Genomic DNA, 14,609 nt, shown 5'->3' on the forward strand with positions numbered 1-14,609 from the left:
GTCCATGGTCCAGCCCCCGGTCTGGTCACTGGTCTAGCCCCTGGTCTGACTCCATGGGCCAGACCCTGGTCTCTGGTTCAGTGCAAACCTCCCACCATGCCCAGCCCCTCCCCCACCTCCCCGTTCCTATTTTAGACCTCCCTCCAGCACCGTGGCCTTGGCCTTTGATCAGAAGTCTGTGGTAGCCTAGCCTCTCTCTCCTAGCCTCTCTCTCCTAGCCTCTCTCTCCTAGCCTCTTTCTCCTAGCCTCTCTCCTGGCCTCTCTCTCCTAGCCTCTCTCCTAGCTTCTCTCTCCTAACCTCTCTCTCTCCTAGCCTCTCTCTCCTAGCCTCTCTCTCCTAACCTCTCTCTCTCCTAGCCTCTCTCTCCTAGCCTCTCTCTCCTAACCTCTCTCTCTCCTAGCCTCTCTCTCCTAACCTCTCTCTCTCCTAGCCTCTCTCTCCTAGCCTCTCTCTCCTAGGCTCTCTCTCTCCTAGCCTCTCTCTCCTAGCCTCTCTCTCCTAACCTCTCTCTCCTAACCTCTCTCTCTCCTAGCCTCTCTCTCCTAGCCTCTCTCTCCTAGCCTCTCTCTCCTAACCTCTCTCTCCTAGGCTCTCTCTCTCCTAGCCTCTCTCTCTCCCAGCCTCTCTCTCCTAGCCTCTCTCTCCTAGCCTCTCTCTCTCCTAGGCTCTCTCTCGCCTAGCCTCTCTCTCCCAGCCTCTCTCTCCTAGCCTCTCTCTCCTAGCCTCTCTCTCCTAGCCTCTCTCTCTCCTAGCCTCTCTCTCCTAGCCTCTCTCTCTCCTAGGCTCTCTCTCGCCTAGCCTCTCTCTCCCAGCCTCTCTCTCCTAGCCTCTCTCTCCTAGCCTCTCTCTCCTAGCCTCTCTCTCCTAGCCTCTCTCTCCTAGCCTCTCTCTTGGCCTCCAAGAGTCTCTCTTGGACTCCGCAGCTAACGCTGTGAGGCCCCAGCTCTCTGGCTGTCATCACACGCCTTAGTGGACAACAAAAGAAAGTGGATGCTTCTAAGGCGGGCTCTTTTAATAACATTTTACAATGCTACAGTCCATTATGTATGTATGAATGCATGTATGCATGTATGTATGTATGTATGTATGTATGTATGTATGTATGTATGTATGTATGTATGTATATGTATGCATGCCCAGACCAGTAGCTAGTCATCACATTAAGGTTGCGGTGGCCCTTGCAGGTGTGTAATAAGATCATCTTCCTGATGAGCTTTGTGGGGAACAGAGGGACCTTCACACGGGGCTACAAGGCCATGGTCCTGGACTTTGAGTTCCTCTACCACCTGCTCTACCTCATCATCTGCAGCCTGGGGGTGTTCGTGCACGTGTTCTTCTACAGCCTCCTGGTGAGACACACACGTACGCACGCACGCACGCACTCACTCACTCACTCACTCACTCACTCACTCACTCACTCACTCACTCACTCACTCACTCTCACATTTAATCCCTCACACACACACACACACACACACACACACACACACACACACACACACACACACACACACACACACACACACACACACACACACACACACACACACACCCCTAGGGCACCTGCTACGTGTTTGGTGCCAGGAAGGTTTTTGGTTTAGTCAGTTGTGGGTATAAATACGTCTCTCTTTATATATAGTCGGTAGCTTCAGGGACGTGTGTAACTGAGAAGCGAGGATGTTTTCCTGCTCATGTGACCGTGTTGTTGTGCTGGCTGTAGGCTGGGCTCACCAGTCATCCCAGTTCATATGGCCTTGGGCCCAGGGTCTTTGTACCGCCGTCTGTTGAGGAGCCTGATGTCAACACCCTCATTTATGAGATGAAGGCCAGCCATCACTGAAGGGTTTCCTGCAGCAATACCTTGTTTATTGTATCCATACATGTACATTATGTATTTTAAAGGCACTCTTGATTTAGTCATTCCACACTGTCACTCATCCATGAGTAGCACACCTTCCACCTGTGTGGTTAGAAACATAATATAACATAACCTAACATAACCTAACCTGAGAGATGAGATGAGATGAACATAACCTAACCTAACATGAGGTGATGTTGTGGTGATGTCCTGGACCTATGTAGTCAGAAACATAACAGAACATAAAATAACATGACGAAAGGCGTCCTGCAGCTCCTCAACATGTGTTGTCAGAAACATACCCTAACATGACATGAGATGTTAAGGTTGTAGCTCTTGGACCTATGTAGTCATAAACTTAACATAACATGATGAAATAACCTGAGGTGATGTTGTGGTGTCGTCCTGCACCTGTTAACATAACCTCACACAACCTAACCTGAGGGTCCTGTAGCTTTTGGACCTGTGTGGTTCAGGAACATCACATAACCTAACGTGAGCTAACCTAACTCGGGGCGGGAATGTCGTGTTGGCGTCCGGCAGCTGTTCGACCTGGTGTACCGCGAGGAGACGCTGCTGAACGTGATCAAGAGCGTGACGCGCAACGGGCGCTCCATCGTGCTGACGGCAGTGCTGGCTCTCATCCTGGTGTACCTGTTCTCCATCGTGGGCTACATCTTCTTCAAGGACGACTTCATCCTGGAGGTGGACCGCCTGCCCAACGCCACGCTCAGTGAGTGGACCTCTCATGAAACCCCCGTGGCCGTCTTGACGGTCTGCCTTCTCCTCTGGCGTGTTCCGGGTGTTTTTTGGCGTCGTTCCGTCCTGTTGTCCCGTCACTTTAAACGAGTTGAAGGGCGCCATCAATCCATGAAGGCTTTTGCTAACCACCACCACTGCCACCTTCTCCTCTCTCCTCCTGTCCTCTCCTGCTTCTCCTGGTGCGCCTGTCTCCTGCTCCTCCTCCTGGTTCTCCTGCTCCTCCTCCTGGTTCTCCTGCTCCTCCTCCTGGTTCTCCTGCTCCTCCTCCTGTCTCCTGCTCCTCCTCCTGGTTCTCCTGCTCCTCCTCCTGTCTCCTGCTCCTCCTCCTGGTTCTCCTGCTCCTCCTCCTGTCTCCTGCTCCTCCTCCTGTCTCCTGCTCCTCCTCCTGTCTCCTCCTCCTCCTGTCTCCTGCTCCTCCTCCTGTCTCCTCCTCCTCCTGTCTCCTGCTCCTCCTCCTGTCTCCTGCTCCTCCTCCTGTCTCCTGCTTCTCCTCCTGTCTCCTGCTCCTCCTCCTGTCTCCTGCTCCTCCTCCTGTCTCCTCCTGTCTCCTGCTCCTGCTCCTCCTCCTGTCTCCTGCTCCTCCTCCTGTCTCCTCCTCCTCCTGTCTCCTGCTCCTCCTCCTGTCTCCTGCTCCTCCTCCTGTCTCCTGCTCCTCCTCCTGTCTCCTGCTTCTCCTCCTGTCTCCTGCTCCTCCTCCTGTCTCCTCCTCCTCCTGTCTCCTGCTCCTCCTCCTGTCTCCTGCTCCTCCTCCTGTCTCCTCCTCCTCCTGTCTCCTGCTCCTCCTCCTGTCTCCTGCTCCTCCTCCTGGTTCTCCTGCTCCTCCTCCTGTCTCCTGCTTCTCCTCCTGTCTCCTGCTCCTCCTCCTGTCTCCTGCTCCTCCTCCTGTCTCCTCCTCCTCCTGTCTCCTGCTCCTCCTCCTGTCTCCTCCTCCTCCTGTCTCCTGCTCCTCCTCCTGGTTCTCCTGCTCCTCCTCCTGTCTCCTGCTCCTCCTCCTGTCTCCTGCTCCTCCTCCTGTCTCCTGCTCCTCCTGTCTCCTGTTTCCTGCCTCCTGCTCTCCTCCTGGTTCTCCTGGGGCAGAGGAGTCTCCCAGCCTGGCCAACGAGCTGCTCTCGGAGGGGGTGTGCCGCACGGGGAAGGAGGAGAACTGCTCCATGGAGGCGGTGCAGCGAGGTACTATAGCCCCACAGAGGGTCTCCCTGGGCTGCATGACGTCCATCCCCTTCACAGGCTCTTCAAAGGCCAGACCTAGGCTTTGTGTTTTGTGACGAAATGTCACTAACCTGAAAATGTTTTTCCTCGGCTGTGAGAAACGTATTAGTAGATATTTCAGATCATTCTGGGTCAGTTTGTTGGATGCTGAACAGATTACATTGAACATGTCTTCCCAAAATCTATTTGCAAAAGTGCATGGCTGAGTTCCATTCAGTTAAGACAAAAAGCCCACATAAATCCCATTAGAATATATTGTCATCAATAGTCATTTTAACCACAGTATATCAAGCATGCGTCTATCCAGTCAACCCGTTTTGGACAGAAACACCCCATAAATGCCCTCTAAAGTACGGTCATCCAGGAGGCCTTTGACTGCCAGACGACGAAGCAGGCGGCAGCAGCATGAGCAGCTGCCGTCCTGCCCTGTGGCCACAGTGACCGGCGGCTTCTGTTGTGTTCTGCAGAGCTGGAGCGGGTCAGCCTCGAAGAGAGCGGCAAGGAGCGCGCCTGCGACTCCCTGCTCATGTGCATCGTGACGGTGCTGAGTCACGGCCTCCGCAGCGGTGGGGGGGTGGGGGACGTCCTCCGCAAGCCCTCCAAAGAGGTACGGATCACGCGCGCACACACACACACACACACACACACACACACACACACACACACACACACACACACACACACACACACACACACACACACACACACACACACACACACACACAGGCACGTGAACGCACCTGGATTCACACGCACGAACGAGCAGGCACACAAACACAAGCGCAGGCACATGCACGCACACAAGCACGCAGACAAGCGCACAAACCCGCATTACACACACACACACGCACATTTATACGTGCACGCATACGCACACTCGCGTAAGGACCCAAGCACGCACACACTCACACGGCCACACAGACATGCATGCATGTAAGCATACATACAATGCATATAAGCTTGTACGTGCTACCGAGTGGACCCTTTTATCCACAGCCCCTTGCAGGAGCAGGAGTGGGTGCATGTTGAGCACGGACCAGTGGAGCGACAGGTCCTAGTAGAGTTCGACGCGTTGTCGCAGAGAAACTGCGGTGGTTTAGTTAAAACATTTTGTTGCGAAACTACCTCACGGCCGCAGCGTGCGTGGGTGAAACAGTTTCCCATTGACACTGACCGTTTACTAATAATATCAGAGAGGATGTGAGGGCAGCTTCCCCTTCCATATTACAGCTCAGTGGAGCGTGCTTCATCGTAGCTTTTTAGAGGTCAGCGCTGCGTGCGAACCCAGGCCTTCCCTTGTGCTTGGCTTTGTGCGTGGATTGGTCTGTCTGCGACACGCTACGCGATCTAGCTCAGTACATCATGACAGATCATACGTGTTGTGTAAGCCTGTATCTGTGACGGGGGCATCTGCTTGCTTGCACCCGTGTTCTCTTGTTCCCATTTGCACCAATGGCCGGCCCGGGTTAACCAAAAACATGATATAAAACATTTATATATTGACCTCCAGTTGGAGGTTTATGCAAGACGCTAACCTGGAGGTCATAGTGCTGAGAACAGGTCGACTGTTACACTAACGACCTGCTGGGTTGCGTCAAGGCCAACGCTGACCCTGATGTGAGAGGGCGTCGGCATTTGGCTCAGGAGGTAGCGTGGGTTGGCTGGTAACCAGAAGGTTGCTAGTGCGATCTCTGGCTCGACCTATTGAGGTTGAGGTGTCCCTGAGCAAGACGCCTCACCCTAACGGCTCCCGAAGAGCTGGCTATAAGTCGCTTTGGATAAAAGTGTCTGCTAAATGTAAATGTATGTCCCAAACATGGGTAGACTTTGATCGGCTCGTGTTGGCTGCTCATGTTCAGAAGGCTCCTCGTAGTCCTCTCAGGACAGCAGTACCTCCCTCCATGGGTCCCTAACCCCTCCATTTGTCCCTGACCCCTCCCTGTGTCCCGGGACAGGAGCCTCTGTTCGCCGCCCGGGTGATCTACGACCTGCTCTTCTTCTTCATGGTCATCATCATCGTCCTCAACCTCATCTTCGGAGTCATCATCGACACGTTCGCCGACCTGAGGAGCGAGAAGCAGAAGAAGGAGGAGGTGCTGAAGACCACCTGCTTCATCTGCGGTGAGGGGGTGAGGGTGAGGGCCTGAGGGTGAGGGTGAGGGCCTGAGGGTGAGGGTGAGGGCCTGAGGGTGAGGTGGTTAGAGGCGAGGGGTTAGAGGGTGGGGGGGTTATGGAGGGTTAGAAAGTGAGGCGGTGAGGGATTTTAGGGTGAGGGATTTGAGGGTGAGGGATTTGAGCGTGAGGCCCTGGGGGTTAGGGTTAGAGGGTGAGGGGTTTAAGGGGTTATGGAGTGGGAGTGAGGGCTTAGAAGATGAGGGGTTGGAGGGTTAGAGAGTGAGGGGGTGAGGGTGAGGGGTTAGAGGGCGAGGGAGCGGGCCAGGGGGTCAGTGTGAGCGTCTCCTGCCCTGCCGGCCTACGGTCGGAGAGACACGGTGAGGTCCCCCCCCCCCCGGGGTCGGATGCCACGTGTGGACGCGTAACAGATCGGCGCACACGACGGCTGCGTAACCAAGTGGAGCACGCACCGCGTAAGACGAGCCCGGGAGGAGGAAGCTCCCGCTCGGGTTACTGGCCGTACCGCGCCGGGGCTGCAGGAAGCTTCTGGATGCCAAGCCCTGAGTGAGGTCAAGCGCGGCCGCGTTCACCTGGCCACCCGAGAGCCCTGCCTTAAATAACTCGGGGAGGTACACGGCATCGGCGCTGGTGTCGCCTCTCACTCGCCTGTTCAGCCCGCGACACGCAGGGGAGAGGAGAGGCGACCGGCAAAATGTCAAACTGTGCTTTATGAATCGACACTGACTTTGACACTGACCTTCTGTGTGGGAAGGCGTAGTGCTCTCTCGCTCTCTCGCTCTCTCGCTCTCTCGCTCTCTCGCTCTCACCTCTCTGTAGTTCCTAAGCTGAGTCACGGTGGCGCCCAGCTGTCCTCTGTAATTCATGCATCTCCTTTTCTCACATGCACGCTCTCTCTCTATCTCCCTCTCTCCGTCTCTGTCTGTGTCTCTTGCTCACTCTCTTTCTCTCATGTATTCTGTAGAGCCTGTAGTTTTGGCTGCAGGCTGTCTGGAACCCGCCTCATCGTTTCTCTATAAACGGCGTTGATCAGTCCATGTTTATGTATATACACGCATCGCGGGTTTGTTGCATGTCTGCCTGTTGAGTCTGGAGGTGTGTGTGCATGTGTGGGGCGATGCGCATCGTTTGCGTCGGCCGAGTGTGTGTGTGTGTGTGTGTGCGTGTGTGTGTGTGTGTGTGTGTGTGTGTGTGTGTGTGTGTGTGTGTGTGTGTGTGTGTGTGTGTGTGTGTGTGTGTGTGTGTGTGTGTGTGTGTGTGTGTGTCGATGTGCATCGTTTGCGTCTGTGTGTGAGTCGATCATGCGTGTGTGTGTGTGTCCGTGTGTGTGTGTGTGTGAGTGTGTGTGTGTGTGCGTCCGTGTCCTAGGGAGTGTGTGTGTCTGTGATCAGCCAGTTAGCCCAGCGGTCAGCGTGTGGAATGAGAGCAGTGTTATGTCACCCGACTGCTTCGGCTCTGACTCACTCTGTTAAGTAAGTTATGGCCTGGGGGGGGGGGGGGGGGGGGGCACGTCGCCATGGTTTCCAGCCCAACCTCGGGGAAAGGGGGGGGGGGGGGGGGGGGGTGGCTGTGTGGGCTTAAGCTGCATCGCTTTGCCCGCTCATAAACACGCGTATATCCTCCAATCTCCTAAGAGCCCCGTAATCTGCCTGTGCATAATGGTTCCTGATTGATGTGGTTGACCCCTTAAAAAAAAATAAAAGGACTCCGTAAAACATAAAGAGAGTTTTAATCCTAAATCAGTCAATCATTTGTTGCCCCACCTAAAGTGATTAAATCATTAGATACTCCTCTGAGCTGAGTCTCCATTGAAGAGGTCTTTAATGATCTTGTATTGCTGTCTGAGTTGGTAGCTATTAGACACGTTAAGAGGATTCATCACTACATCCTTCTATTTTTAAACGGACAGCAAAAATGACAATACTTATAATGCATCAAAATATAATACTGTTTAATACATGCAAGTTTCAGGTTTTCAACATAAAATATCCTTTGACAAAAGAGTTGCTATATCATTTTTAAAAAGTCAAGACGCGGAACTTCCCAATGACTTGGTTGGTTTGTCAATTAGTGAGTCGGTCCAAGGTTGAGTCGTGTGCTTCCTCCCTCACGTCGGAACTCCCTCCGGTTTGGACGGGACAACCTCCAAGGACTGATTGCTGCCTTTCGAAGGCAAAGTAAATCTGTCTTCGCTTCAATCTGACGGGCCGCCTGTCTCATAAAATGTGACGTTGATAGGCGGTGTACCTCCATACGCCCCCCCCCCCCAGGCCCTAGGTCGTGCTGGAGGACGCTTCGGACCGGACGTGGTTTATGGTCTCAGCCTCGTCTCTCTGATGAACGTCATTTTGAACATTTCGCTTTTTTTTCCACTCGCATACATTTGCAACCTCAACGTCTAAGATCAGGTTCTGCTCCAACCTGAGGACACGTCCCCACATGTCTTCAGGACAGAGGACAGAACTCTACTGAGGGGACAGAACTCTACTGAGAGGACAGAACTCTACTGAGGGGTCAGAACTCTGCTGAGAGGACAGAACTCTACTGAGGGGACAGAACTCTACTGAGAGGACAGAACTCTACTGAGGGGTCAGAACTCTGCTGAGAGGACAGAACTCTACTGAGGGGACAGAACTCTGCTGAGAGGACAGAACTCTACTGAGGGGTCAGAACTCTGCTGAGAGGACAGAACTCTACTGAGGGGTCAGAACTCTACTGAGGGGTCAGAACTCTGCTGAGAGGACAGAACTCTACTGAGGGGACAGAACTCTACTGAGAGGACAGAACTCTGCTGAGAGGACAGAACTCTACTGAGGGGTCAGAACTCTACTGAGGGGACAGAACTCTACTGAGAGGACAGAACTCTACTGAGAGGACAGAACTCTACTGAGAGGACAGAACTCTACTGAGGGGACAGAACTCTACTGAGAGGACAGAACTCTACTGAGAGGACAGAACTCTACTGAGGGGACAGAACTCTACTGAGAGGACAGAAGAGGACAGAACTCTACTGAGAGGACAGAACTCTACTGAGAGGACAGAACTATACTGAGGGGACAGAACTCTACTGAGAGGACAGAACTCTACTGAGAGGACAGAACTCTACTGAGAGGAGAGAACTCTACTGAGAGGACAGAACTCTACTGAGGGGACAGAACTCTACTGAGAGGACAGAGAGGACAGAACTCTACTGAGGGGACAGAACTCTACTGAGGGGACATGTCTTCAGGAGAGAGAGGACATAGGGGAGGGTACTCTATTGAAGACATCTCATTAGTGAGGACCTGTCCTCTCCGTCCCCAGTAGAGTTCTGTCCCCTCAGTAGAGTTCTGTCCTCTCAGTAGAGCTCTGTCCCCTCAATAGAGTTCTGTCCCCTCTGTCCTCTCAGTAGAGTTCTGTCCCCTCAGTAGAGTTCTGTCCTCTCAGTAGAGTTCTGTCCTCTCAGTAGAGTTCTGTCCCCTCAGTAGAGTTCTGTCCTCTCAGCAGAGTTCTGTCCTCTCAGTAGAGTACTGTCCTCTCAGTAGAGTTCTGTCCTCTCAGCAGAGTTCTGTCCACTCACATTACTCTACTGAGGACAGAGAGGACATATCCTCACTAATGAGAGTCAATGCACCAGTGGAGTTGATGGTCTTAATGGTTTGAGTCTGTATCGGGGTTCCTCATGCTGACTAGATAAATGCAGTCCGTCTACCATGCATAAAATATCGACATATGTACATTTTAGTATATACTACACGTATATATCAAAAAAAAATGAAAATTATTTTTATTAGCGGTTTATTTATTTTAATAACCGTGACGAGACGACCATCACGCAATATTCTGAGTTTGAGATCTCAATCGTGGGATATTGCCCAATATCCAGAGAAAGCGAACCAATCAAATTGTGCCATCTCACGTGTAGTATTAAGATAGATAGATAGACTGTTCCCATAAGAAGAGGAAGGACTGTTAACGTGTGTGTGTGTGTGTGTGTGTGTGTGTGTGTGTGTGTGTGTGTGTGTGTGTGTGTGTGTGTGTGTGTGTGTGTGTGTGTGTGTGTGTGTGTGTGTGTGTGTGTGTGTGTGTGTGTGTGTGTGTGTGCGCGTGCAGGTCTGGAGAGAGACAAGTTCGACAACAAGACGGTGACCTTCGAGGAGCACATCAAGGAGGAGCACAACATGTGGCACTACCTGTTCTTCGTGGTGCTGGTGAAGGTGAAGGACTCCACCGAGTACACCGGCCCCGAGAGCTACGTGGCCCAGATGATCAAGGTGGGTGGAACTCATGACCCCGAGGTATAAAGTTTGTTCCTGAATCCTCGGGACGCCAGCCTTTCTGAGTTGCACCTTTGACGTCATTTCCGGTCTCGGAGCATTTATAGTGTTCCCGTTCGACTCTGCGATTGTGTCATGAAATTGGCTAGTCGTTGTTTATCGTTAGCTACATTAGCCTCTTTAGCAAACCAGCTCGAAAACAAACAACGCAACTTTACATTGTATTGCAAGCACAGCAAGACCGTGCAATGCATAAATTGGTGACCGGAATAAAGTAACACACACACACACACACACACACACACACACACACACACACACACACACACACACACACACACACACACACACACACACACACACACACACACACACACACACACACACACCTCTCAAGGGACAAGGACTTCATCTTGCACACTCTAAACCAGACGTACCAGCTGAACATCAGTTGAGTTGGAGCGCAGGCTGACCAACACCTGGGGAACCTTGAAGGCATCCTCTCATATTTTCATTTTCATTTCGTTCTTGCAATGCTAAACTTTTATTTGTTAGCATGCATGTTTGCCTTCGCATGGCCATAAACATGAAAGTATGTTGGCTAGCTTGGCCATGGACTTTAAAGATACAGTATTTTGGCTAGCATGGCCATGGACATTGAAGATACAGTATGTTGGCTAGCATGGCCATGGACATTAAAGATACAGTATGTTTGCAACATGGCCACTGACATTAAAGATACATTATGTTGGCTTGCATGGCCATGGACATTAAAGATACAGTATGTTGGCTAGCATAGCCATGGACATTAAAGATACAGTATGTTGGCTTGCATGGCCATGAACATTAAAGGTATAGTATGTTGGTTAGCATGGACATTAAAGATACAGTATGTTGGCTAGCATTACATAAAACATTGGCTAGCATTGCCATGGACATTAAAGAAACGGTATGTTTCCTCCCATGGCCATGGACATTAAAGATACAGTATGTTGGCTAGCATGGCCACTGACATTAAAGATACAGTATGTTGGCTAGCATGGCCATGGACATTAAAGATACTTCCTCCCTGCTAATCTTCTTTGGTATTTAACGCATGAAGGAAAATATCAAACATTAGCTTGGCACGCCGTTCAGTCTGTGCCCCCCTGTGAACCTGTCTGCTGGCTGACGCTGTGATTGGTCGGCCCAGGAACACAACCTCGACTGGTTTCCACGGATGCGGGCGATGTCCTTGGTGAGCAGCGACGCGGAGGGGGAGCAGAACGAGATCAGGAACCTGCAGGAGAAGCTGGAGACGGCCATGAGGCTGGTGTCCAACCTGTCGGGACAGCTCACCGAGCTCAAGGAGCAGGTACTGTACCCCGTCTCCGTCTCGACTCAGAGACCCTCTCTGAGTCGTTGAAACATTGGGACATACGGTCTGTTTCTTCCGTTTGTAACTCAAAAAACGTCTTATTTTTTTATATACTTCATTGTAGGATCATATATTAATCTGAGTCATTTATTACATTTACAACATCCTATAAAAAAAAAATTACGTAAAAAAATAAAAGCAAAAGCAAAAAAAGCAAAAAGCTTCTTGAAGAGCCAATAATATTAGAACGCATAAAATGAGTAGCAGACAATTAAACTAAATATCTGAATATCTTAAAAACAGTTCCATTAGATTACAAGGTGAAACAAAGTCCAGCCCCCCTTGTACAGCACTTCCCGTGTTCCCAGTCAGATCCAGCTCGCGGCCCCAGTGCCCTGGTGGTTCTGGAGCGACCCCTGCTCCTCTCCCTGGAAGGAGACCGGGGACAGGGGGACCTCGGCCCTCCTTATGCCCACCCCCAGCTCCCTCCATCCACCCCCTGTACTCCTCCTCTCCTGCCCCCCCCCCCCCCCCCCAGCAGGGGGTGAGGTGCTCCTGGGGGAGGGAGAGGGGGTCAGCTGAGCAGGGGGAGGAGGAGGAGGAGGACTGTATAGAGTCTCTGATACCACAAGACTCGTCGTAGCTCCCTCCCGGTCCAGTCCGTGCTGGATGATACGTGGGTGTGGCGACTCTCCTGTGGCCTAGTTGTTACTGATAAAGGTTGGATTGCTGCCTCAGTGATAGTCTTTAGTATATAATGTATCTCTGGTGTGGTTCATTATTTGGTGTGTAGCAGAACTTGGGGACCGCCGCGTTCCCTGAAGAAGGACCTTGTGATCCGCAGGCGGATAAAGGGTGATGTGTAAAAGTGAAACATACGGACGGACGCACTCGCAGACAAACCACAACAAAGAGTGCTTTCAGGGCTGAAGCGAGACCGGGAAACAAACCGCCGTCTGTCCGTCCGTCCACACGGCCCTCAGCCTACACCGTGTCCGACTAAAGGGGGGTCTCTGGAGGAGGTAGTGGCCAGGGTTCAAGGTGTCGGCGCCGGCTCTGAGGTCACAGGGTTCAAAGGTCACAGGGAGTATGTGGAGCTGAGTAGTTCTTCGAGGAAAGGGTTCAAATCCGGGATTGCTTTTAACTCACACCATACACAGTTTCGGTATGGTAACTATGACTATGGAACAAACGGAGAGGAGACGTGTTGAACACGTGTGAGAGATAATAACTTTAGCCACACCCTCCGCGGGTGTGGCTGAAAATCTCTGGCGCTCTCCACCTCGAGTCCACAGGTAGAGAACGTCAAGTGGGCGTGGCTTATGTAGTGGGCGTGGCCCGGGGTGACGTAATGGCTTCAGCTTCTTCACCTAACTAAAGGTGATGCCTTCTGTGGTGGAGCAGCCTTCAATAAGGTCTTGCTCCCCTTGTGGCTATGTATAGTATTTACGGCTTATATGTTTGGTCCTGCTTCATTGGGTCTATGTGTGGGTAGCTTAGATTCTTAAAATACGTAACAGTGGGCAGGCCTGAGGAACCGGTTCGCCGGTCTAGAGCCATAGTCTGACGCCCGTTCTGTGGTTCCTCCTGTAGATGACGGAGCAGAGGAAGCAGAAGCAGCGCATCGGTCTACTGGGTCACCCCCCACACATGAACATCAACCCCCAGCAGCCCGCCTGAGGGGCCCCAGGAGGGCCAGGAGGGCCCCCCCTCACGCAGCTCCCCCCCCCCCCCCCCCCCCACGCGGCCCTGAGCACTGGGGCCTGGTCTTCGGCGAGGTGGAACGGGGCCCAGTGTGGAGGATGAACAGTCGGCCCCGTCTCCAGAGTGTATTTATGCCTGTTCTCACCAGAAGCTCTTCAAAGGCCTTCCTGAACGTTTGTCGTGTTAATGGACATTTATTTTGGCCAAAGGCGCGATTGAGAATACCTAACTGGTGTGCTGGGGATGGGAGTGTTTCCGGTGTTTTCTTTTTTTGTGCTCCAAGTGCCTTGTGAGATGAATGATATGAAAGTGATGGTTTTCTCTTAACTTAACAAATGTAAAGCCTTACCTTATCTGAGTCATCTCTCTGAAAGTGTGCCAAAGTTCAGCCCCAGTGCCCTTGGGCTGTGGCCCAAGTGCGGGGGTGCGATGCCTCATGTTCTCAGGTCTGGGATGTGGGTTCAAATGCTTATTTGAAACACTACTAAGGCAAACACCGTTGAATCTCTTCGGTTGACCCACTGACTTTCAGATATGCAACGTCTGAAAGAGACAGGTTTATTTTAGGAATCTAATATTTATACAAAAAAAAAAAGTTTCCACATCATTTTCCAAAGAAATTTTGCTTTCACTTTAGAAGTAATAAAAATATTCTAGAAATAGCTATATTTTCAACATTTCCAGACGCTTTGATGTAATGCATAGCGTGGTACTTTTTATCACTTTGGCGGCGTGTATTGTAACTGCTGGGATTGGCTGAGGAGGATTTGGACCAGGGAGGACGCTGTCTTCAGTGGGGTGACTGGGGAGCAGAACGCGAGGATTCACGCCGTCATCCAACACCTATCGACTCCGTCACAGGAGAGAACGTATCGTTACAAGTTAAGGGGATTGGGAATAGCAGGTTGGCGTTTAGGAATGTTTGCTAGTGGTGAGGAATGACATGGGAAGCAGGTAATAAAGGGTACAAGGAGACGTTTATGGAAATGGATTGGAAAAAATGGTATTCTGGTCTTGATAAACTGGCACTGAACTGTTAATCCAACTCTGCTCTATCTAGTTCACAAATATAGATTTTGTTCTGTTGCACACCAATTAATGTTATTCTCCGTCCAATTGTCACTTTTTTGTATGAGGTCTTTGTTTATAAAAACCTGGTTTGAAAACAACACAATGTTAAATGAAGTTATTTGGATTGCAGCATGACCAAACTGACCTTTTTCTACTAACCGGTTTGTGTCTGAGATGTACATTCCCCTCATTGGAGTTGATTTAATAAAGTGTGTGATGAATCGAATAGTGCCCTCCATTCACCAACACAACGTTGC

The 14,609-nt window shown here is 51.4% G+C and overlaps 1 protein-coding gene across 1 annotated transcript in view; it reads left to right on the forward strand.

The window, feature by feature from the left end:
* Positions 1 to 13,418, forward strand: part of itpr1a (inositol 1,4,5-trisphosphate receptor, type 1a) — a 72,695-nt gene extending 59,277 nt beyond the window's left edge. The window contains exons 55-62 of the mRNA XM_060069922.1: positions 1,187 to 1,351; positions 2,404 to 2,593; positions 3,700 to 3,792; positions 4,299 to 4,438; positions 5,787 to 5,952; positions 10,057 to 10,217; positions 11,413 to 11,574; positions 13,171 to 13,418. Of these exons, the coding sequence (XP_059925905.1) occupies positions 1,187 to 1,351; positions 2,404 to 2,593; positions 3,700 to 3,792; positions 4,299 to 4,438; positions 5,787 to 5,952; positions 10,057 to 10,217; positions 11,413 to 11,574; positions 13,171 to 13,257 (1,164 nt within the window). The 3' untranslated portion in view covers positions 13,258 to 13,418. The remainder of the gene's footprint in view (positions 1 to 1,186; positions 1,352 to 2,403; positions 2,594 to 3,699; positions 3,793 to 4,298; positions 4,439 to 5,786; positions 5,953 to 10,056; positions 10,218 to 11,412; positions 11,575 to 13,170) is intronic.
* Positions 13,419 to 14,609: the final 1,191 nt, after the last annotated feature.

Source organism: Gadus macrocephalus, chromosome 13 (assembly GCF_031168955.1).
Source record: "Gadus macrocephalus chromosome 13, ASM3116895v1".
Classification (NCBI taxonomy): Eukaryota; Metazoa; Chordata; class Actinopteri; order Gadiformes; family Gadidae; genus Gadus; species Gadus macrocephalus.